This window comes from Lampetra planeri, chromosome 11 (assembly GCF_965212315.1).
Source record: "Lampetra planeri chromosome 11, kcLamPlan1.2.h2, whole genome shotgun sequence".
NCBI classification, from domain to species: domain Eukaryota; kingdom Metazoa; phylum Chordata; class Hyperoartia; order Petromyzontiformes; family Petromyzontidae; genus Lampetra; species Lampetra planeri.
Genome location: NC_136117.1, coordinates 700,106 through 725,539, shown reverse-complemented (window position 1 = coordinate 725,539; position 25,434 = coordinate 700,106). Strand labels below are relative to the sequence as shown.

The 25,434-nt window shown below is 52.8% G+C and overlaps 1 protein-coding gene across 8 annotated transcripts in view; it reads right to left on the bottom strand.

Annotated features, from left to right (window-relative positions):
• Nucleotides 1-3,614: 3,614 nt before the first annotated feature.
• The window catches only part of LOC144721414 (complement C3-like), a 366,684-nt gene continuing 344,864 nt past the window's right edge, over nt 3,615-25,434 (bottom strand). For all 8 annotated transcript variants that reach the window (XM_078599020.1, XM_078599027.1, XM_078599021.1 and 5 more), the window contains 2 exons: nt 9,343-9,481; nt 3,615-4,421 (listed from right to left, as the gene is read on the bottom strand). In XM_078599020.1, the coding sequence (XP_078455146.1) occupies nt 4,280-4,421; nt 9,343-9,481 (281 nt within the window). In that variant the 3' untranslated portion in view covers nt 3,615-4,279. The remainder of the gene's footprint in view (nt 4,422-9,342; nt 9,482-25,434) is intronic.

The window sequence follows — 25,434 nt, the reverse complement described above, 5'->3', positions numbered from 1 at the left end:
TTACCGTTGGTATGGCTATTTTAATACACACAATTGACAGGAAGGACAATATCAAAGGGCTCGCATAATGTACGTTTACTCATAACCCCCCCCCCCGCCACTTTGCGCAAGAACGCAGAAGTGTGGTCACCACATCTACGTCGCTAAATAAGGAACGAAACAGATGGACTTCTCCACAAATCTGTCTGTCGCCTGATGAAGCTAGTTGTAATTACTGGCGAAACGTCGTACTCAGATTGTAAATGTTGTGGCTTGGCTCTGCAACACACCGGTGTGCTGTACTAGTGACAAACTGGCATGTTCTGTTTACGTTACAACCCTTACTAGTTGGCTGTGTCGGGTGGTGGTGGGTTTTAACAACACATTTATATATTTATGCGACCTAACCCAAAAAAAACTATATTATGCATATACATTACAATGGATATCCATTACCGGTCGGGTTATTCATATGGTAATCAACATACATTATGCATGCAAGTTATGCATGCACATTGTGCTTGTACATCCTGCTGTTTTTTTGTGTGCACGAAAAACGGAGTACCTGTTGTTGTCTGCTCAGTTAATCACCATCGACGTATGGTGACCTTCATAGGCATGCAGTTAAACAGTGTATCACTTTGATGATTCGCTTGCAAGCTGCACTAAGCCTGTAGCTATCCAAACGGTTACAATTACCTTTAATCTCTCTATTTCTATAGAATCTCTAATTAGTCTTGGCCAGTAGTAACTAATTTTGCACTTAACTTAAAAATTATCAAAATCAATTGAGTGTCCTTGTTTGCATGCATGTTCTGCCACTGCCAACAATTGGATTTGGGAATGTTTAATATTCCTTTGGTGTTCTTTTAGTCTCGTGCTGATCATTCGTCCTGTCTGACCAACATAGCTTGGTAATACATCTTTAGTACTAGATGTTAGTTTCTGTATTTTATGTACAATGTCAAATCTAACTCGGATGTTTTGTTTTTCCAAAAATGTGGCTAGTTCATCAGTTTTTCCCACAATGTAGGGTATTTTAATAGTTTTAAATGCTCAGTGTGTTCTTCGTTTAAAAATGGTGCCAACTTTTTTGCGCAATGTTTGGAAATAACGTATATGTGAAACATTGCACTTCTAAGGATATATTCCCTAATTGGTAGCATATATGTGAAACAATCATGTAACAAATTATAGCGGTGGAAGAGGGGGGGCAGGGGGTTTTGGTGGCCAACCCCTGTTCTTGGTGGCCAGATCAGAAGAACGAGACATGGTGGGTACGGTATACATTCACAACACATACTATCAGCAGTCCACCCATAGGGAGAGTTTCAACGGACCACGAGCTTTCCACTCCTATCCTTGATATACTCTAACAATCCCTCCTTTTGGAACTGTCTTTAATATTTTAACAACTTAACAACTCCCTCATTTTCCAACTTGAGTTGCCCAGCCAATCCAATGTTCACCGGTGAATAGACAGACCATGAAACATCAGTGGCTGTTCCGTCTGGCCAATCAGGATTTTCGCGGAATAGCGATAACCCAATGGGTAACTTACAGCAGCTAATTCGAATGGCCAATCCCACTGTTTTACCAGCAGTAATGACATATCTCAATAATGGAATACCTTTGGCGTTATTTTTTTTTTACCAATTATACAACATGCGGTACTCGGGACCACCCCCATGGGTACATGAGGTCGGTGGTGGTCTGTTTTCACCTGGTGGGGTTGACCGGGGGTGAGGTCCGTAGGATTAGGCGATCCCGGTCGGGTATACGGTCACCCCCTATGCCACAGGGTTGGATGACTGGGTATTGGGTGGTGGGCGGCGAGAGGAGACATCCTGCCCGTTTTCGGAGGACCATGGCTGCATAGTATTGTGCAACGGCTGGATGGTCTCTGGGAATGTTCAACGCCTGGTGTCGTTGTTTGGGGGTTGCAGGGAAGGTGTAAAAGTAGGGGGGCGGCACGTGGGGAGGGGGTGCATTGTCGCGGCTCACTGCTCAGGGAAGGGTATCGTCCAGGGACAGGAGCCCCCAATAGGAGCTCCTGGGTCCCTGGATTGGGCACTTTCACACGGCGGAGGTGGGAGGGTGAGAGAGTGGGGGAGAAAATTAGATGATGACAATGGTGAGTGGAGGTGGTCAGTGAGTCGAGGAATGAATATCGAGGTGTGAGAGTCACTGATTTGGTTGCGAGGAGAAGGGGTGGGGTGGAAGGGGAGGGTAGGGGTCCAGGAGGTGGCCTGGGGCTCCAGGCCCCGAGCCCCGTGCTCCGGTCCCCCGGTACCCCCTCTCTGCCCCCCAAGTCGCGGTCGGGCCGCTACGGCGGCCCACATCACGTCCTGGCATCCTGCAGTGCAGTACAATTGTAATAAAGGACTCCTTCACACACGATGTCACTCTTCGTTGGTCCTTTATTGGGTTCTTTCCTCGCACCCGCTGGTCCTTGCTCTGACCCTCGCCGTCTCCGTCGCCGTGCGCCCCGCACACGCTCCGTGTGCGCTCGCCACGCCATCTCCGTCGGCCCCTCCGTGTGCTCTCTCTCCTCACCCGCCCTGGCCACACCGCCCTTCGGGTACCCCGCACACTCTGCTGGCTCTCTCTGTCTCCGTGTGATCCCGCACGCTCCGCTGGCCTGGCCGCACCCCGCGCACGCTGGACTGCAGTGCGCCTATCACCTCCGACCACGTGGCAATGGCGCCACTTCTCCTTCCACCGCCAGCGTGGCTCCCTCCGTGGTTCACTCTCTTCTCCTCCCCGTCCCCTTCCAGCTCTCTCCCTATATCCCCCTCTCTCACGTGACCCAACTCCACCTTCCATCCTGCCTCCGCCTCCGCCCCCCCGTTCACCCCGCTCCCATTGGAGCGAGGTGAGCAGTGGCTCCTCCCACACGCTCCGCATCTCAATACCCCGGCGCGTGTGAGCGGCGCGGAGGCCAGCAACCACCCTGTTCTTGCTCGCATTACACAATAGTACCGACGCCCCCCCGCCCCACCCCTTACTGTGTATGGTGGTGAAATCGGGTCCATTCTTTCGGAGAGGGTTGGGGGAAGAGAAGGAAGGGGAAATCACCCATCGTCGCTACTCGTGTGTCCGCCACCACGCTTACTTTCTGGGTGATCTGTTCTCCATCATGTTCAGGGTATGGGGAAGGGATTTTCCTGGCCTAGCCACCAAGTCAGACTGGTTTATTGCTTCCCAGATGCTAGGTTGCAGTTTCTTGTAGATCGTTTCCGTTGGCTTTCCGTGGGGAGATTCATTTATTCGATAATTCCTCCATATCTTCAAGGTTTGTGGAGAAAAATTGAAATAAACTTTTGATGGGTAAGAAGTGGAATAATTGGTTTAAAAGGGGTCGGTTAATTGAGATGGGGTAGGAGCGATCAGCTTCGAGTTCTTTACTCAGCCATGACATCACCGGAAGACCAGACCTACTTTATGTACTTTTAAATCTAGATAAAAAGCTAATTTCTTTAGAACGATTTTTTCTGTTTAATTTGTTGTATTTCTCCTGCATCTATGATTAGGACGGTTGGCTACGTACATGCGAAAAAAAGTTCAATATACATGCATACCATCACAGGGTGTGTGAATATCTCATTATGAAAACACTCAAGCACATTACGGTATATGGCAGTATGATCTTTATTCAAAACAGTAAAATCAGAATTCTAATGGAATGTTAACAAGTGTGTGACTAGACTGGTCTAGGTGAGACCTCACAGTCGATGGCAAATTGATGCAGAGGGTACAATTAATTGCAACCACAAATTATTGTTTGCCAATTGAATATTACCTGTTTATACCTAAAAGGCATTGTGTGCTTAAAGTTGGCAAGGGTTATGATTATGGTAAAAGACAAAAATTTTCAATCAAATTTCAAACATTTGCTGGACACTTTTGGCAAGGACTTATCTAGGTTCAGAAGGCATGCTTGTAGATTCTGTGTATTGGTACATGTCTAAGGGATTCAATAAAATAACATACATGAAAAAAAGCAAAAATCATTTGTCAATCACACTATGCCAAAATTGTGAGAATATTTTTTTTCATCTTACTGGTGATAATAACAATAATAATTGGAGAACTCAACGCATGTACACGTGATTATTTTGTCTGTTTGACTGAGAGGTGGTGGATCGCCTTAACGACACAAATTTGCCTAACCCAAAATCAATTATGAATCATATTGGATGCGAAAACCTATGCTAAGTTACATTGTGTTTTGTATTTTGTAAAGGCAGTTACATGCACATGTTAGAATGCGTTGTTGTAGTCAATGGCTGTCCACCCTTTAAGAAAAACAGCCTTGGAGCTGCATGCTAAACTGATATTCGCGTTTGATGGCGCAAAATGCATGCACGTTTGGTTGGTTACACTTCTCATCCACGGGCCACTGCTCCACCCATGAACTTGAATCCAACACGTACTGAAAGCTAAACATACAAAAACACAATGTGTTAGTGGAACACTCCACACACAGGTACACGTGTGTAAATGGTGATGTTCACGTGTGTACTACCTATTATGACATGGTTCGGAAACACCATGGTCATTAAATTGCCATCATATTTTGTTCACTTAATAGGCTGACTTGAATATTGTCAAAACTGTGTGCAATCTTGGTCTAATCCTGGACTCAGAGCTATATTTTTCTCATCATATTTGTCATTTCCAAAACTGCTTCCAATCACTATGCAGGATTTCTCATATCAGCAACTCCATAACTCAAGATGCTGCTGAAACCTTAATTCATGCTTTATAAATTCCACATTAGATTTTTGTAATTTTTTCATTTCCAACTCTATCATTCAACATACTGAACTCGTACAAAATGCTGCTCTTACTATAAAAAAAATGCCATGTTTTTTGAAGACTCCTTCAATCAACTCGTCGAGTTGCTAGTCACAACAGAAATCAGGTGCACGGCTGTTGGTCGGCGTGCTTTCTCATTTGCAGTTCCATTTGTGTGGAATACACTCCCATTGCACATACGTCAACAGATCAGCTCCCTTTCAATATTCAAATCACCCAATGCATGTATATTGAATTTATTTTGCACCGTACATAACCAACTGTGCTAATCAGAGGTGCGGGTGAAGGACAACAAAGCAGATCACATGACTCCAGTTCTACAATCTTTCCACTTGCTTTCAGTCAAGTCTTGGATACATTTTCAGATGGCAGTGACTGTTTTAATATTAACATGTCGGCTTTTATGACCAATATCATCCATAAGATAGTTTTTTGGGTTATAAATGTTTTCATGACAAAAAATATTTTACACGATCTAACCCACAAAAACCTATATTATGTTTGTAATATTATTCAGTATTTTCCATGCCTGTGGTAAAGGGTGTGAGAGGTAGCAGTCTGAATGAAGTCCCTCCACCCATAAAAAAATATCCACAGAGTTTAGTTAATTACCTCCCTAGCCAATTTCAATACATTCTTGTTTACTGCGGTGTATTAGCTGATATGTGCTAAGGTTTCATGATGGTCAGTGATTTTTATTACTCTTTGCATGTGTAGTGACGTAGAATTAGCTATGTAGCAGCATAGCACTGGCTGCTGGCGGGGAAGGGGATCTGCAGCTTACAGCAGCCCTGACGGCAGCAGGCCACGTGATAGACCAGAGAGGGATCTAGGGGAAAGGTCACGGAAGGGGCACACAAGGAACCCGCGGGTAGGTTCTAGAAAGGGGGCGTGGCCGGGGGCGGAGCCAGGCCATGCTGACAGTATAAGAGGGGCCCCTGGAGGGGACCTCGGGGCTGTCGCTTGGAGTGGGATCCCCGTCGTGCTACTGGAGATTTCACCATTCTTCTCGTCGTTGTGGTGCCACAGCAACGGAGCAACTCCACCGGCACTGCTATTCCCTCACAACCCCCCACACAAACGCATGCACACACCCTCTAAACACACACACTCACGTAGGGCCTCGTGGCGGGGGTCACCTGGCACCCTGGGTTTTTACCCAAGGGCCCCCTCGTGGGGATGTCCCACGGTTTCCCAGTGCCAGGAGATTGGCCGACCCCCCCCAGGCCGAATTGCACTGCGGCCCCGTGGATTAACTTAAAATTGTATGGCCACGGCGAGCTCACCGAGCAAACCGCAGTGAGGACACATCGAACACAGGGGACTCTGGGGAGGAACAAAACGCCCAGCGAGCCGACTAAAACTAAACCTCCAACGGACGGCCACCCCGGCAAGGCCGGGTGTGGCGGAGGTAGAGAGGGCGAGCGTGCAGACAATGGATTAGGGCACAGTGGAGAGCTGAACCCGGTAGGGGGGCGGGGCATAGGTTGAATATTCCTAGGCGGACTAGGACTCGAGCTGGGCAGCAGCGAGCAATAGCACGAGGAGTAGGGGCGGGGCATCGGTTAAAAAAAATCGAAAGGTAGGCGCCCCGATTGGCTGGGAGAGCAATGCAACTTGACTGGGGATTTTTGAATTCGGAAGAGATAAAAGGAGGGAAGAGGAGAAACGTTAGTTCAGTTCTCCTCCAGTCAGCCAGCTACCCAGCGGACTCCCAGCCGCTCGAGCGTCCGAGAGACGCTGGCGAGTGCAGCTACAACTCGACCCAGGCAAAGGCCTCCTGGACCCTCGTCCCTCTGACCCTCATCGCGTCTGTGAAATACCGTGAGTACACCCGAGGCGCGAGAAATAGCGTTGGGCTCCCCCAAGTTTTGGATAGAAATAGGTGGGACGCTGCTCGCTGGGTATTTTTCTCCGAGTCACGCGTGGCTTTTCTTCGGGCGAGCCAGTAATAAACTTTAGCACAGCGCAACGACGCCGTGTGATTTCTGTGTGTGTGGGGAGAGCATAGGGGTGGCGTGAGTGCATCTTACTTGTGAAGCGCACGGGTGTTCAATCATAAGACGATCGTTGATGTTCACGTGCGTGCGATCGCGTGCGGGTTTACGCACTTTACGCAGTGTGTTTGCGTTGCGACAATCACATTAGGGGTGTCGGCGTGGTGCGTAATTCAAGCGTGCGAGTGAGGCTGCTCTGCGTAGTAACTCATTGAATGCGCCCGCGTCCATGCAGCCGCCGCGCTATTTTTAGTGCGAGCCATGACCGTCGTCCTTGCCCACGTGGCTGCACGAGCGGGCGCGTGCAAGTAGCCACCTCGGCATTAGTATTGGTCTTCTTGGTTCTTTCGGTAAAGTCACGTAGAAGGGAAGTAATAAAATAATAAAAATAAAACATAATATTATTTTATTACTTCCCTTCTACGTGACTTTACCGAAAGAACCAAGAAGATGAATCCCTGCAGTCACGAAAGCTTTAAATCGAAAATTAGTATTGGTGTTCATTGAGCTATTTTTTAGCGCGAGGCGTGGTGAACAGCGTGCACCTGCACGGGTACGCGCGTGCAAGTAGCCACCTCGGGATTCGTGGTGGTTTACGTGGGGAGTGTGTGGGATAACCCAAGGCAGTGGGGAGCCAGCCACTAGCCATGTCCCACAGAGAGGACGCTGGTGCAGGGGGGCCGATCACATGATCGGCGGCAGCCCAGCGGGGAGGAGAGGAGGAAGGGGGAGAGGAGGAGGGGAGCATCAGCCCCCACATCGTCTCCATCTTCACCATCTCGGCGTTGCCAGTCAGGCAGTCTACCAGCTGTCCTGACTGGGAACCGTAGTCGACTATAGATGGATTTATTGGAAGTGTTAACCCGTTGGTGCGTGTTAATAAACAGGGTGCCTCCAACTCTTAGTGTCTCTGATTCAGTCACTACACATGCATAACACAGTACATAATTAAATTATTGCTATTTGCATGAATAATGAATCGTGAGATGTATGCTTGGAATTGCACTGAGAAATAAAGAGGAACACGTGGATTAGATAACATACGGAGGTTAATGACATCATCCTAACTCTTAAAAATCAGCTTGGACAGCACACTTCTGACTCCAAGGCTTGAGGCATTTTGAACCATAATTGTCAAAGATAAACTGGAATATTGTTAATTGATAATACATTTTGAGTTAGACCACTGCTTAATTATCTGGCCAACATTGAGTCGTTAAGATCCTCCACCACCTAAACAACGAATAATAATTAACTGATCTCATTACTCCATCTTCTTAGGGGATATCTTCTCAGACGTGTTTCAATCCTTGGCTACCACTCCATTATAATTATTCATGGCCATCGTCCACATATCCTCCGATGTGTACCATTTAATAACGATTGGGTATATGGGGTGTTTACACCATTGTTAAAGCACAGATCACTGATGTAATCTCATCGCATGACAAACTTTAATCAATATGCTGATGATACACAATTGTACACGGCAGTGAAGTCAAAGTTAGATATAGAGCCTCGGTAACCTCGAAGATTGCACGCGAGCGGTGCACGTGTAGTTTCATTAAACACAATGCTTCTAAATCCAGAAAATTCGGAGGTTCTGCTGGTTTGCACTTGAGCAAAAACATTTTTAGTTCAGGTGTGGCGGTCACGGACTCCAGGATTAAGTGTTCTACTCATCTAAATAGACTCGGCACCATAGTCGACCAGAACGTCGTTTGATAACCACATGCAAAATATAGTCAGGTCCTGCAATTTTCATATCAGGGCACGCCTTCTGAACCTAAATTAGTCACATTCGAGCACTATTGCGTTGTGGCAGACAACAAGGTGGCGTGTAGCATTGTATGGACAAAGGCTCGATAGATTGAAACTCACTACTATGGGACGTCTGGTAAAAACATTTAACAAACTGCAGCGTATACAAAATTATCTGGCACATGTCATGACGAGTACTGCAAGATCCATCCAGTGCTCGCCGAGCTGCATTGGCTTCCAGTTGCCAAACGAATGTTATAAGGTTGCATTTATTTCACATAAAGTGCTTGCCATGAATGAACCACAATACCTTGCTCTCATTAAGGAACATAAACAATCACGAAAACTCCGGTCAGCCTCACAGCGGCTTTTGGCTAGCCATTAAACAAAAACGGTTACTGCATCGTGCGCTTTCAGATGCACCTATGCGGCTGTCTGGAACACTCTTCCTTCTGATATTAGGAAGCCACTCGAGATATACACTTTTACATCTATTTTTAAAACTAATTTATTGAGTGGTATGTGTAATTACAATTGAGAATTTTTGTTGGAAATATTTTTTCATTGCCAAATTTGCACTATGATGCCAGCAAACAATGGCCTACTCATTTCGCATTATGCACGGAATCTTTAATATACCCCGTGAAGCAGATGGTCCATAGTATTTTATGGTTAATGCACCCACAGTAATAGTCAGGACAGTCTGCTGAATTCAAAACATGAACCATTGGAACAAGTGGCGGATGCGATACTGCTGGGCCGTGCCACCGACCCTGACACTCACCTGTCATTCTTGTCCTTCGTCTCTCCCTTCTGTCCCATCAGGAGGTACTGTCGCGTTGTTTCTATGCCAAGCCGTCCATCACATGAGCGGGTCACGATGAATAGGCGTGTTGCTTTAGGTTGAATAGCCTGATCTTGGCCTTTGTGATGAACGTTTAGAGGCACACACACATGCATATAACCCTGAGATAGCCAATGACGTATGCAATTGTGTATAAAAATTGTTAAAACAGCATTTTGTGAATATAAAACAACATTTAATGTGCCAAGTATTATTGTTTCAGCTCACAAGCATCTTCAGGGTATAATCCAGGATTATGTCCTGAAGATCCTTGGCACAGTTTCCAGCCTTCTTCTTTCATGGCTTGTGTAGATGCACAGCAAGGACTACAAATCACATTCCAGCCAGATAACCCCGCTAGGAGCAGCTGAGTGTATCGCTGTGATATCTGCGTATTTATGGATCAGGTATATTGTCGTAATATATTATATAGTCTGTTCTGGATGATCACAGCCGGATATTGGGGAGTTTTTAATTTTCCATTTGTGCATCAGGTATCCGCATATGCCATGGTTTGTGCAGATACAATTTAAGGTAGACTATGAGCTTTGTGGAAGATCAAACCCAGAGATCTTCTGCATTGGGTCTTTCACAACGTGCTTGTTTGCGAGTTCTTTTTAACTCCATTTGGCTCTCCAAGCTTCATCACGGTTGAATTCGCATTGTTTAAGATGCAGCACATGGGTCCACAAAGGGTTGGGTGACTTCAAGCGATGAAGAGGGATGTTATTGAGGTCCTGATAAATCGGAAGGCTACTGTTTTCCTCGATTCGCAGGACTTCCAGGAGGATCGCAATGTTGTGGCAGATGGGTGAGGGAGAGTTGTGTGACAGCACGGACAACTAGAGTGTTGGGGTCAACTTCACGGTTCCAGTGATATGTAGTGGTGGTATTGACGTGCGCCGACTGTGACAGTGATGGATCACGGGGCGGCGCGGGGTGCGGGGTTGGGCACGCGTTGTGGGCGTGATGTGGACGCGCGCGCCGGGAGTGACAGATGACGGGGCGGCGCGGAGTGAGTGGTGAGGCACGATGAGATGTGGGAAAAGAGGATCGTAGCCAGCGCCCGGCGATTGGTCGAATAAGTGGGTGCTCGCAGCGACGTCCGCAGGTGGGGTATAAAGGGGGACGCGCGAGAGCACTCGGGGAGAGTTACCCAGTTGAAGACCCGAAGACGGAGCTGAAGACTTAGTCGCCGAGTAGCTAAGTGGATGTTGGTCATCCGAGTAGCTCAGTGGCGTTAGTCGCCGAGTAGCTAAGTGGATGTTGGTCATCCGAGTAGCTCAGTGGCGTTAGTCGCCGAGTAGCTAAGTGGATGTTGGTCATCCGAGTAGCTCAGTGGGCGTTAGTCGCCAAGTAGCTAAGTGGGTGGTTGTCACCCGAGTACTAAGTGGATGTTGGTCATCCGAGTAGCCCAGTGGCGTTAGTCGCCGAGTAGCTAAGTGGATGTTGGTCATCCGAGTAGCTCAGTGGGCGTTAGTCGCCAAGTAGCTAAGTGGGCGTTTGTCACCCGAGTACTAAGTGGATGTTGGTCATCCGAGTAGCTCAGTGGGCGTTAGTCGCCAAGTAGCTAAGTGGGTGTTTGTCACCCGAGATACAAAGTAGGTGTTAGTCACCTGTAACCAAGTTTGATAAAATAAAGAGTGTGTTACCCGTGAAGTCGTCTCCCGCCGAGTTACTACACTACAACTGGCGTCAGAAGTAAACCTGTCTTCAAGAAGTATGGACACAAGGAAGACTACCCGTACCCACGAGCGAGGTCGGGATGACGACGGCGTACCGGGGACACCAACCTCGGGAGGAGAGGACGAGGAGTGGCCGCCGATGCAGCACCTCGCGGTGATGGCCGACGCTCTGCTTGCCTCCGACACCAGCCTCCAAGACGCACACTCCCGGTTGGCGGAGTTGCTGCTCGCCGCCGCTGCAATCTTGGCCGAGATCTCCGTTCCAGTGGGCGGGAAAACGGCTGCGGGGTTGGAGGAAGGAGCGAGGCTGGCGGGATCCCGCCAAAAGGCGCTTCGCGCCAAAAGTCTGGAAGTTCCCGCCGTTTTTGAGGGGCCGCCATTGATTGGCGGGAAACACGGACGCCACGTGGCCGGACACCTCCGCGCAGCGCAGCCCACGTCATCAGCGCGCGCCGGAGCCCTCCATTTTGCGCCTGACAACCGAGCCGACATTTTACACAACTCCAGCGGAGCGCGGGAAAATCTCTCCGACGTCGACGACGATCGGGTCCTCCAGCAAAGATTGCCCGCGCTGTCGGCGTTCAAGGCGGATGGGGGCGACTGGGGAGCCTTCCAACGAAGGTTCCTCGCTCATCAGGAGATGTCGGGGTGGTCCGACACCACTGCCCTGCGTGCGTTGCCAGCGATGCTTGACGACGACGCGCTTGCAGCCTTCACATCTGCTGCAAGGTCGTCCCGCTCTACGCTCCAGGCCGCACTACACCTGATGGCGAAGGTGTTCGGGCCGCCCTCCACGTGTCGCCACCAGTTCTACGATCGGCGGAAGGTGGCTGGGGAAACGACGCTAGCCTACCGCACGGCACTACTCGCCTTGGCGGACGCAGCTTTTCCCCGCATGGATAAGGAGGGGAAGGACGCCATGGTGACGGAGCAGCTGCTGGTGTTGGCCCACAAGTTGGGGGTCCCCATCAACGTGGCAGACGAGATGGAGATCTGCTCCCTGGCGATCGCCACGAGCATTCACGCGTACGAGGTCCTCAAACGCAAGCCGGGGGTCGTCTGCAAATGGCCGGGGAACGCGGCACTGGCCGCCACGATCGCCGAACCTCAGCCAGCTGCGGTGCAGGAGCAGGCCTTCGCTGCATCGCGTCCGGGGGAGTGGAGAACGGGAGGTCGTTCGCCCACACGTTCGCCCCGCAAGCTGGAGCAACCGAAACCTACGACGTCCGTCGTCTGCTACAACTGCGGCCTTCGGGGTCACGTCGCAGCCGGGTGCCGGGCCCCGCGTCAGCGCGCCGCAGGACCACGTCGGGACGACGACCAGGGCCACAAGTCATCCCAACAAAACCCGGCAAGTCGCGGCACCTCACACGTTCGGTCCACAAACACGGCACATTCGGGTCGCCGCTTCGCGGTGGGGGGTTCGCGGCTGGGTGCCGGGGGTTCAATTCGGCGAGGGGGGTCCGTACGCGGCCCGCAAGCAGTCGAGTGGTCCGAATTGGCCCACAGGATCGTGGCTGCGTCGGCCGGGTCGTCCGTGGTAACGGGGTTCATTGACGGGGTTGAGGTCCGGGTGCTTGTTGACACGGGTGCGTCGGCCACCATCATCTCGGACCTTATTTATAACATTCTTCCCGTCCAAAGTAGACCCCTTCTGCCGGTAGACGTGCCATTTTATGCGGCGAATGGGGGATCCCTGGGGATCATCGGCCAGATTCGGGCGACTATTTGTATTGGTGACATTAAATTAGCGGGCCCTATTTTTGTATCATCGTCGCTGGCCGTTCCCTGTTTGCTAGGTACGGACTTTTTGTCAAAAATGCCCATCAAAATTCTTATAGATCAGGCCTGCATAGAGCTTCCGTCAGGTCGGCGGGTTGCCTTCTTGTCGAGCCCTACCAAAGTGCGCACGGTTTGTGCGACGGTGCAGGCGCTGGCGACTCACACTGTACGGGTGCCCCCGGGATCGCAAATGTTAGTACCCCTTCGGTTCAGGAAGCCACTCGAGGTGGGTGCGGAGGCACAGGGGGTGCTGTTGGGGCCGTCAAACAGAGCCAGTAAGGGCCTCGACTTAGCGGTTGCTCAAACCATGGTGAGAGGGGACAGTGAGCCGTTCGTAATGGTCCTGAATACGGGGTCGCGGCCGGCCGTAATTGCGCAGGGAACGGTGCTGGCTCACGCCGCGCCGCTACCCGTTGAGGAACGGCTCGTGGCTCAAGCAGATTTCACTGTCAAGTCGCATCCTCAAAGTGATGAGGGGACTGAGTGGTTGGACTCGCTGTGTGCGGGTTCTGCTAACTTGTCCGGGGTGCAATTGGGAGCATTGAGGGGTTTGCTCATCGAGTTTGCTGACGTGTTCAGCAAACATAAGTACGATATCGGCTGCACTGACCTGTTGCGCCACCACATAGCTACAGGGGACGCGGCCCCTATTCGTCAGAATCCCTTCCGGCTCAGCCCGGCCGAGAAGGAACATGTGCAATCGGCGGTTAATGATATGTTGGCGGCAGATATCATTTCGCCCTCTTTTAGTCCGTGGGGTGCTATTGTCCTAGTAAAGAAACAGGACGGGTCCTTGCGGTTTTGTGTCGATTTCCGCCGCTTAAACAAAATCTCGATGGCGGATGCGTATCCGCTCCCCAGGATGGATGAGTCGCTGGATGCCTTGGCGGGAGCGCAGTTTTTTTCCACACTCGATCTGCTTTCTGGATTTTGGCAATTGCCACTCGATAACGAGTCTAAACCTAAAACTGCTTTCCGGACACCTGGGGGCCTATTTGAATTCAACCGTTTGCCCATGGGCTTACATTCCGCTCCCGCCACGTTCCAGAGACTCATGGAATTGGTTTTGTCGGGGCTCCAATGGGATACCTGTTTGATTTATCTTGACGATATTATCGTCTTTAGTCGGACTTTCGAGGAGCACCTCCAGCGACTGAGAGCGGTGTTCCTCAGGATGCGTTCCGCTAAGCTTAAATTTAAACCGGCTAAATGTTTTCTGCTTCGGGAATCGGTCAGGTATTTGGGCCATATCGTGAGTCGTTCAGGGATCTCGACGGACCCTGCTAAGACGCATTGCGTCAGCTCATGGCCAACGCCAACCTCGGTCACGGAGGTTCGTAGTTTCATTGGTTTTGCCTCCTATTACCGTCGTTTTGTCAAGCAATTTGCCACCATAGCCAAGCCCCTGCACGCTTTGACGGCTAAGGGTGTGAGGTTTCACTGGGGGGCGGAAGAGGAGGCTGCGTTCTGCTCCCTCCGTGACGCTTTGGTGCAGGCTCCCCCCTTGTGTTACCCCGATTTCACACAACCGTTTTTGCTTGACACGGACGCCAGCAATACGGGTATCGAGGGGGTGCTCTCACAGGTGGTCGGGGGGGTTGAACGGGTGGTCGCCTACGGTAGTAGGGTTCTTTCCCCCGCAGAACAACGCTATTGCGTAACTCGTCGTGAATTGTTAGCCATTGTGTTTTTTACACAGCAATTCAGGCCGTATCTTTACGGCCGTCATTTTACGGTCCGGACGGACCATGCGGCTCTACAATACGCTATGCGCGTGGCACAGCCATCGGGCCAATTGTCCCGATGGTTGGAGGTCCTTCAAGACTACCAATTCACGACGATTTACCGCAAGGGGTTGCGGCACTCAAACGCGGACGCCTTGTCGCGGTTGCCGCCGTGCACGGACTGCACATGTTTGTTGGGATCAGCGCGGTGCAAACCCCCGGTCGCCGGCACCCCGGGAGTTGCGCTCGCCGCCACTGACACCCCGGGAGAGGACGCCCCCACGGGGAGGGATTCGCTGTTGTCGTTGCCCCTCATTGAGTGGGGCCGCCTCCAGATGTCCGACAGCTCCCTACTTACGCTGCGTCGGAAAGTTGGCGCTCCCGAAGAAGGGGAGGCGCGGGTCGGTTCCTGGGTGTGCAGACAGGGCCTTTTGATGAGGTGGGACAACATGTCCCGGCGTCACGTGCTCGTTGTGCCTGTTGCTATGCGGGGTAGGGTTGTTCTGGCAGCTCATGAACGGCTCATGCATCTGGGTTTTCACAAAACGCTCGCCCTAATCCAGCGAGACTATTATTGGCCGGGGATGGGTAACGACGTGGCGAATATTCTTAAGGGATGCGTAGGGTGCGCAAAAAGGAAACCGCCACCATTGGCAGCTAATCCACCGCTGCAATCCATTCAGGTTTCGCGTATAAACGAATTGGTAGCGTTGGACATCTTGGGGCCCTTTCCGGTTACACCAAGGGGAAATAGGTTCCTGCTGGTTGGCGTGGAATACTTCACCCGATGGCCTATGGCATGGCCGCTCGCCAACCAGTCGGCTGCGGCGGTGGCGGACGCCTTTGTCCAGGGTTATGTTTTGGACAAGGGCGCCCCCGAACGCTTGCTGACGGATCAAGGGAAGAATTTTTCGAGCGTTTTGTTGCGCGAGGTGTGCGACCTGTTGGGTACAAAGAAAGTGCGTACTTCCCCCTACCACCCGCAGACTGACGGGATGGTTGAGCGTCTGAACAGGACGATTACGTCTATGTTGTGCCAACAGGTCCGCGACGATCAGGTTGATTGGGACTTACAGGTGCCGGGGGTACTCGCGGCCTATCGAATGGCCCCTCATGCGGCGACGGGGTTTTCCCCATTTCTTCTTATGTATGGGCGGGAGGCCGATCCGGCCATGGACGTCCAACTGGGGATTTCCCAGCCACGTGCAAAATCTAAATTGGCAGACCACATCAAATTTAATATCGCCAAATTGACTGAAGCGCGGGAGGCGGCAAGGTTGAATTCGCGGTCGCGGCAAATTGCAAACGAGAAATTGCATGAGCGGAGGGTGCATACGCATGATTGGAAACCAGGCGATAAGGCCTGGCTGCATTGTCCACATGCACCGTTGGCTACGTCCCCCAAGTTGTTGAGACCTTGGAGGGGACCGGTGGAAATTGTGCGGGTTGCACGACCCCAGAGTATACAGATTAAATGGGGGAAACGCCGTTGGTATGTGCACCCCTCCCGACTGAAGCCCTATGCGGCACCGTGTGACCCCGTTCTGTGCCGTGACGACCGGGCGTGTGATGTGACCGTCGACTCGGGGAGGGAGGTGTCGCAGGCTGCTCCTCACGTGTCTCCACCTGACCCACCCCCAGGTGCCTCGGGCTTGACGGCTGCTGACCGTCGAGAGCCTGAACCCCGGGGCACGCACGAGTCCTCGATGCCTGGCCGATGTCTTCCTGAACCGCCGGCACCACCGGACGTTCAACCGCGTCTGGTGCCGTACGACGGACCGGCAAGGCGGACTCGGGCTAGGTCTCAACAATTTTCATGAAGACGGTTTTTTTGCTCTACACCGAGCTCGCCCGGTGTTCCCCTCTGCCGGGGTAATGTCCCGTTGTAGGGACGCTCGGAAGAAAAGGGGACACTGCACGAGTCGAAAGAAAAAAAAAAATTTCCATTTATTTTTTTTGCATACACATTGCTATTGTCACTCGCCGGTTTGTATATATTGTTCTATTGTCGCGGTGGCATTGGTTGAGGGTTGCGGATGTTAGTGTTCGCGTCGTGTTGTGTTGTTAGCTTAGTTGTTGTTCTTGTTGTTGTGTTGTGTTACGGGGCACACAGGGGGGGTTTGTATATTTTTATAGCAGCCGGGGCGGCTGCGAGCTATGTGGTAGGGGGTGATGTAGTGGTGGTATTGACGTGCGCCGACTGTGACAGTGATGGATCACGGGGCGGCGCGGGGTGCGGGGTTGGGCACGCGTTGTGGGCGTGATGTGGACGCGCGCGCCGGGAGTGACAGATGACGGGGCGGCGCGGAGTGAGTGGTGAGGCACGATGAGATGTGGGAAAAGAGGATCGTAGCCAGCGCCCGGCGATTGGTCGAATAAGTGGGTGCTCGCAGCGACGTCCGCAGGTGGGGTATAAAGGGGGACGCGCGAGAGCACTCGGGGAGAGTTACCCAGTTGAAGACCCGAAGACGGAGCTGAAGACTTAGTCGCCGAGTAGCTAAGTGGATGTTGGTCATCCGAGTAGCTCAGTGGCGTTAGTCGCCGAGTAGCTAAGTGGATGTTGGTCATCCGAGTAGCTCAGTGGCGTTAGTCGCCGAGTAGCTAAGTGGATGTTGGTCATCCGAGTAGCTCAGTGGGCGTTAGTCGCCAAGTAGCTAAGTGGGTGGTTGTCACCCGAGTACTAAGTGGATGTTGGTCATCCGAGTAGCCCAGTGGCGTTAGTCGCCGAGTAGCTAAGTGGATGTTGGTCATCCGAGTAGCTCAGTGGGCGTTAGTCGCCAAGTAGCTAAGTGGGCGTTTGTCACCCGAGTACTAAGTGGATGTTGGTCATCCGAGTAGCTCAGTGGGCGTTAGTCGCCAAGTAGCTAAGTGGGTGTTTGTCACCCGAGATACAAAGTAGGTGTTAAGTCACCTGTAACCAAGTTTGATAAAATAAAGAGTGTGTTACCCGTGAAGTCGTCTCCCGCCGAGTTACTACACTACAGATACACCAGATTACACTGTTCTGTTGGTCATCAACAAGTCGAGTACAACTACTTCTGGGCCATACTAGTGCACAGTATCCTGCAACATAATACACAAGGGCCATTGTTGATGTCCGTAGCACTTGTGCTGATGCTCCCCACCTTGTACTCGCCAGTTCTTGGACCAGGTTAACCCTTGATGTAATCTTGGCAGCTACCTTTTTCAGGTGTTTATGGAAGGTTAGCATACGGTCCAACTTCACTCTGAGATACGTTGGAGTAGGGATGTGTTTCAGTGTTTCCGTAAGGTCACTTTCAGAGTGGAGGGCATTTGAAAAATGTTGATACTCCTACTGATGCTCCTGCTGTTGTGGAGTGACTTATGCAGCCAGCTATGGCTACAGGGTTTGGTGGTACATGTTGTTTATGTCGTTTATTGTGAAATTTCGGTCACAGTTCCTATGATCACTGTTACATTGCTTATGGCTTTATTTTGGTGATTTAAAAAAGTTTTTTGGTTTGGCCATGTCTGTTTGTTGTAGTGTAATAACGTTCCAGGAGACCTTGACACCGGGGTTGGAGGCACACGTATTTATTCCGTGTCGGTACAGTACAGTACTGACATACAACACTGGAGGGGGTATCGGCCCCCTCGCCCGTCTAACTGGGGATACACTCTCTAGCTACACCTAGCCTACCTCTGGGTCCTCCACTAATGGGCTAGAGGAGGCTAGCTAGCCCGACACTGGTAAGTCGGGCTCACGGTACCCGGAGTCCCAGACCAGCTCTGACAAGAGCACTGGCTCTGGCTCTCGGGACCACGCCACTGGCTCGATCCTGTGCGGCCCTGATAAGGGCGGCGATCCAGGGGAGTCCAGGGCTCTATCTATGACGATCTTCCGTCTTCTCTGGTTTAGCTTAACATCTCTCCCTGAGCCCTCCGGCTCATCCCCTTTTATACCAAAACCCCCGCTGAGGGGTGGGGCCCCGGGGGATCCCAGCTCCGAGTCAGCCCCCCAGGCTGCCCGATGCGGACGTCGCTGGGAGCACCTCCCCGTGCACCGACATAGCCACGCCCACTGTGTTTCTTTCCCATCTGATCCCATTGTATACAGCCCCTCCGTAACACCCCTACATCACCCCCCCTGTACAGCTCGCAGCCGTCCCGGCTGCAAAAAAAACAACAATAAAAGTGTATTTACCCCTTGAACCCACGTGTGCCTCACAATTTTTTTCCAACAATAACAACAACAAGAACACCAACAAGAACCGCAACAACAAGAAGAGAATTAACCCGGCGCACCCCCCCTGAATAAATACGAATACCGTAAGAGCACCCTATATACAATTTGTAGGAGAACACACCACACACACAACACACAATGAACACAACATATGTACAATCCAATGTGCAGGAAACACACCACCCACACAACACACAATGAACACAACATATGTACATTTCTCCGGGCCTCACAAAAGTCTGTGCATTTTTGCGCGCGTTCTTGCAGCAGGCCCGTCACACGGGGCAACCCCGGACGGCGGACTGTTGGGTGGCAACCGTCCGTGTCCGAGTGAGTCACTTTCCGTTGCCGCGTGACCCTTGGCATCCCCTGGAGGGGTTGTCGGGCGTGAGCCCGTCACTCCCGGTGCACCTGGGGGCGGGACAGCCGGCAGCACGTTAGGTGAGAGCAGCGGAGACGGACCCTGTGAGTCGGCGGACCCCCCACATGTCTGGCCACGCGTGTGTGAAGTGGGAACTCGGACCGCAACGAAGGGTTTCAATCTGGAGGGGTGCACAAACCACCGCCGCTTCCCCCATTTGATGCGTACACACTGAGGCCACAAAACCTGAACCACCTCCACAGGGCCTCGCCACGGCCGCACCAGTTTAGAGGAGGTTGCAAGCGGTACCTGTGGACAGTGTAACCATGCCTTGTCACCCGGTTTCCACTGCAGTACGTGCGCCCGACCCAGCCTGAGCCTCTCGTTAGCCTTCTGGCGGAGGTCGGAATTTTGCATAGCAGCCTCCCGTGCCTCTGTTAATTTAGCAATATTGAATTTAACGTGATTGGCCAATTAAGTTTTACCCCGCGGCGCGGAGATCTGCAGCTGGGTCTGAACAGGCGGGTCAGGTTCGCGGCCGTACATCAAGAAGAAGGGGGAAAATCCCGTTGCCGCATGAGGAGCCATTCTATATGCTGCCAAGACCCCTTGAATTTGAAGGTCCCAATCGGTCTGTGAGTCCGAGACCTGTTGGGACAGCATCAACGTGATGGTTCGATGCAGACGCTCGACCATCCCGTCAGTTTGCGGATGATATGGGGAGGTACGAATTTTTTTCGTGCCCAGGAGCTCACAGACTTCTTGGAGAAGTTTACCAGAAAAATGTTTGCCCTGGTCGGTCAGCAGCCGCTCCGGAGCACCTTTGTCCAGGACGTATCCCTGGACAAAGGCCTCCGCGATGGCTGCTACCGACTGGTTGGCAAGGGGCCAGGCCATAGGCCAGTGCGTAAAATATTCCACCCCGGTCAATAGGTATCTGTTGCCCCTGGGGGTAGCGGGGAATGGGCCCAGAATATCAAGCGCGACAAGCTCGTTGACCCTGGAAACCTTGATGGATTGCAAAGGCGGGTTAGACTCCCGTGCTGGTGGTTTACGTTGCGCACATCGAGGACATGATCCCAACAGATCCCCGACATCCCTTGTCATGCCCGGCCAAAAAAAATCTAGCTGGAGCATGGCGAGGGTTTTCTGAGTCCCCAGGTGGAGGAGGCGCTCATGAGCGGCCCACACCACCTTACCCCGCAACCCAGAAGGGACCACCAGCCGGTGTCGATGTGATCTCCCGTCCCAATGCATTAACAGGCCCTGGACCATCTCCCATGAGTCGACATCACCCCTCCCCCGCCCGGCACTTCCGACGCGACGACGCAACGCGAGGAGGGAGGTATCCTCCATCTGGAGGCGCCCCCATTCAGCAACAGGCAACCCCAAGAGGGAATCTTTTCCCTCTTGTGCAATTGAATCCGCTATCGACGTCGCGTCAGCGGCGGCCACCAAGACCGGAACGGACATTTCACTCGGAGGCCTGCAACGTCCCGACCCCAGGAGGCATGCGCATTCGGAGGTGGTTGGCATCTGTGACAGAGCGTCCGCATTTGAGTGGCGAACGCCCTTACGGTACGTAGTTTCGAAATCGAAGTCCTGGAGAATCTCCAAACATCGAGACAATTGTCCCGATGGTTGTTGAACTCGCAGGGCGTACTGTAGTGCCGCATGATCTGTGCGGACGGTGAAATGCCGACCGTACAGATATGGGCGATACTGTTGGATGAAGTTAACAATTGCCAACAGTTCCCGACGGGTGACACAATACCTTTGCTCCGCTGGAGACAACACCCGACTACCGTACGCGACTACCCGTTCCACGCCGTCAACCACCTGCGAAAGCACGCCCTCAATACCCGTGTTGCTCGCGTCCGTGTCGAGCAAAAAGGGTTTGGAAAAATCGGGGTAAACCAAGGGAGAAGCCTTAACCAACGCGTCCTGGAGGGATCGGAAGGCAGCCTCCTCCTCCTGGCCCCAGTGGAACCGGACCCCCATTGATGTCAAAGCGTGTAGGGGTTTCGTTGCAAAATCCGCGACAAACCGTCGGTAATACGACGCGAAACCAACGAAACTCCTGACCTCTCCCACAGGAGTGGGAGTCGGCCAGGAGCTGACACACTGCGTTTTGGCGGGATCGGTAGCAATACCTGAGCGTCCGACGATATGTCCCAAATAACGCACGGATTCGCATAACAAATGAAATTTTTGGGGTTTAAATTTCAAATTAGCAGCCCGCATTTTGAGGAAAACCGCCCGCAACCTCTGGAGATGTTCGTCGAATGTTTTGCTAAAGACGATAACGTCATCCAAATAAATCAAGCACGAGTCCCATTGTAACCCAGCCAAAACCAATTCCATCAATGGCTGGAAAGTTGCCGGCGCTGAGTGGAGTCCCATCGGCAACCGGTTGAATTGGAACAGGCCGTGCGGTGTACGGAATGCAGTTTTGGGTTTCGAATCATCGTCCAGAGGAAGCTGCCAGAATCCCGAAAGCAAATCCAATGTGGAGAAGAATCGCGCCCCCGCCAAGGCATCAAGCGATTCGTCCATCCGTGGGAGCGGGTATGCGTCGGCAACCGAAATTTTGTTGAGGCGACGAAAATCGACGCAAAATCGCAATGAGCCGTCATGTTTTTTCACTAAGACAATCGGCGCTCCCCAAGGGCTGGTAGAAGGAGAAATGATGTCGGCGGCTAACATGTCATCAACGGCCGATTTGACATGGTCCTTTTCGGCGGGACTTAACCGAAAAAAATTCTGGCGAATTGGCGCGCTGTCACCCGTATCAATATGGTGACGCAGCAGATGAGTACAGCCCAGATCATATTTGTTCCGACTGAAAACGTCGGAAAATTCACATAGCAATGTCTTAAACTTTTGACGCTCTAAGTCCGACAGGTCCGTCGATCCCGCACAAAGCGCCTCGAGCCACCCCTCATCACTGTCCGCATGTGGTCGCGGCAGAGGGGCAGCGCTCACGTGATTTACGACGGGCTCCTCACAGGGCACCGGCGTTGCGTGAGCAAGCACTGTCCCCTGTGGAACCACCACCGTCCGCGGCCCCACATTGAGGACCGCGATGAAAGGGTCCCCGTCCCCTTTAACGATGGTCTGGGCCGGAATTAAATGAGGTCCGCTAACCCCGACCCTAGATGGCCCCAGCAGAACCCCCTGGTCCCCGATCCCTTTAGCGAAAGGCCGACGTAATTTAAGAGGCACCAGCATCTGTGCCCCCGGCGGTACGCGTACCGTTCTGTCAACAAGCGCCGGTACCGTTGCGAACGCCGTCCGACCCGCAGAGGGAGACGGTAGAAATGCCATACGTTGGCCCGACGGGAGCTCAATACAGCCCTGGTCGATCAGGATACGTATCGGCATTTTGCCCAGGAAGTCCGTCCCCAGCAGGCACGGAACCGCCAGCGAGGAGACAAAAATTGGGCCCGATAATTTGATATCTCCGATACAAATTTGCGCTCGAATTTGTCCAATGATGCCCAGTGAGCCCCCGTTAGCAGCATAGAACGGAACATCAACGGGCAGCAAAGGACGGCTTTGAACAGGAAGAATGTTGTAAATCAATTCCGAAATAATGGTCGCCGATGCTCCCGTATCGACCAGGATGCGCACCTCAACCCCATCAATGTGCCCCACAACGGCTGACGACCCCGACGACGCGGCCACAACGCGATGGGCCAACACGGACCACTGGCTGGGGTGGATATTAGTCCCCACAGTGGTACGTGTTGGCGCGACGGTGTGCAATCTCGGCCCCCCGTTCGTTGCGGTGCGTGAGTGTGTGACGGGTGTGTGCGTGGGCCAAACATGAGGGGTGCCGCGACTCGCCGGGTTATGTTGGAGCTTGGGAGGAGGCGCGGCGTCCTGTCGATGAGTCGCCCCGCGCTGCCGAGGAGAGCGGCATCCCGAGGCAACATGACCCCGGAGGCCGCACTTGTAGCAGCGCGGGAGCGCTGCCGTTGACGATTGCTGGTCGAGGCAGCTCGGTTCGTCCCGAGCCGGCCGTACTCCCGCTCTCCACTCCAGCTGACGGTCGACGGCGCAGATTTCCTCCGCCGAGAGGGTGGCTGCAGCCACGGCACGGCCGGTCGCCGCCTTGCTGGCCTTTCGTCGCTGCGATAGTAGGTTGGCGTGGAGGTGTTGTGCGGCCCGGAGGGAAGACATCTCGGCGTCGTCCTGCGCCACGACGACGATGTCCAATTCGTCAGCCAGCAAGAGTATCTTTTCGGTGACCATGGCGTCCACTCCTTCGTCGTCCATTCGCGGGAAGGCCGTTCTTGCTAGCGCCAGGAGACTCGTGCGATACACCAGGGGCGACTCCTTTGCACCCCGCTGACGATCGTAAAATAGCTGTCTGCAGTCAGACGGTGGTCCGTAGACTGCAGCCAGCAACTGCAGTGCCATCTGCAGCGTGGCGCGCTTGTCTTTCGGCGCCGAGGTGAGAGTGGCGAGGGCATCGCTGTCGAGCAGCGCCGGCAGCGCGCGGAGAGCTTCGGCATCGGTCCACTCCGCCATCTCCTGGTGTGCGAGGAAGCGCCGCTGGAAGCCACCCCAGTCTCCATCCTCGCCCACAAACTCCTTGAGGGGAGGCAGACATTGGTGTAATGCAGCGGCCACAGTGGAAGGTCGCCCCCCGTTGCTCCCGTCACTCGTCTCGGCTTCGGCTTCGGCGCGAACGACGAGTGGCATCGCCGGTCGCACCACTGGTGACGCGCTGGCCGTTGTCGATGACGTTGCAGCCACTGTACGGCCGACGTCGGACGTGAGGCTCAGCCCGGCCACGCCCTCAGCAGCTGCTGCGGCGATGGCGGGAGAATCAAACTCCGGCTCCGTCGAAATGGCAGGAACCCGTGCTGGTCGTTGGCTGTTGTCGCTCCGTGGCGGTCCACCAGCCCCCAGCCGCGTAATTTGTTCGAGCGTGGCGGCAGCAGCGTAGAGCAGCTCCGCCAGTCTCGCGTGAGCCTGCCGCAGTCCATCTGCTGACGGCTCCCCTCCATCCGGACGCTGCGGTGTGGATGTATCCGGCCCCGGCTGCTCGGCGTCGCCTTCAGCCATCTCGGGCTCAGCTTCTGCAGCGTTGTCCTGCTCCCCCGGTACCCTGGCACGAGCTGTCCGTCACGTGTCCATGTTCGTGGATGATCACTTCTAACACCAGATGTAATAACGTTCCAGGAGACCTTGACACCGGGGTTGGAGGCACACGTATTTATTCCGTGTCGGTACAGTACAGTACTGACATACAACACTGGAGGGGGTATCGGCCCCCTCGCCCGTCTAACTGGGGATACACTCTCTAGCTACACCTAGCCTACCTCTGGGTCCTCCACTAATGGGCTAGAGGAGGCTAGCTAGCCCGACACTGGTAAGTCGGGCTCACGGTACCCGGAGTCCCAGACCAGCTCTGACAAGAGCACTGGCTCTGGCTCTCGGGACCACGCCACTGGCTCGATCCTGTGCGGCCCTGATAAGGGCGGCGATCCAGGGGAGTCCAGGGCTCTATCAATGACGATCTTCCGTCTTCACTGGTTTAGCTTAACATCTCTCCCTGAGCCCTCCGGCTAATCCCCTTTTATACCAAAACCCCTGCTGAGGGGTGGGGCCCCGGGGGATCCCAGCTCCGAGTCAGCCCCCCAGGCTGCCCGATGCGGACGTCGCTGGGAGCACCTCCCCGTGCACCGACATAGCCACGCCCACTGTGTTTCTTTCCCATCTGATCCCATTGTATACAGCCCCTCCGTTACACCCCTACAGTAGTACGGAGCTAGAATGATGGCTTTAATCTCAGTTGTCTTGTTGTTTGACTTGCATCCCACTGGGATTTTTGCACAGCGTTGGTGTACGGTGCTTTATTTTCTGGAAGACTTTGCAGGTTTTTTCCTGGATTTTTCTCTTAGCGCATAGTCACTTTAATGTTTTCTTGTTCATGTTTTTGTTTTTTGTTTGTTGTGGTTGCACCCACTTCAAGAGCCGAATGGCTCACAGGGCGATACCAAATAAATGAAACTGAAACTGAGTGTGCTTGCTGTTCCAATTGTCAAGATGAAATGCAGTGACTGTTGTTTGGTGGAGATTTGGCTTGAGCCTCCAATTGTGGATAAAAATCCTCCATGGTTTATATGTCTATGTTCAGAGAGGATTCAATGTCGTTGAAAGTGGCTCCTTGCTTTGCTAGGGCATTGCATCCGCATATACAAATTTTCATGACCCAGTTGCATGAGTACTAAAACCTTGTGGCAATCCATTGTTGAGGAA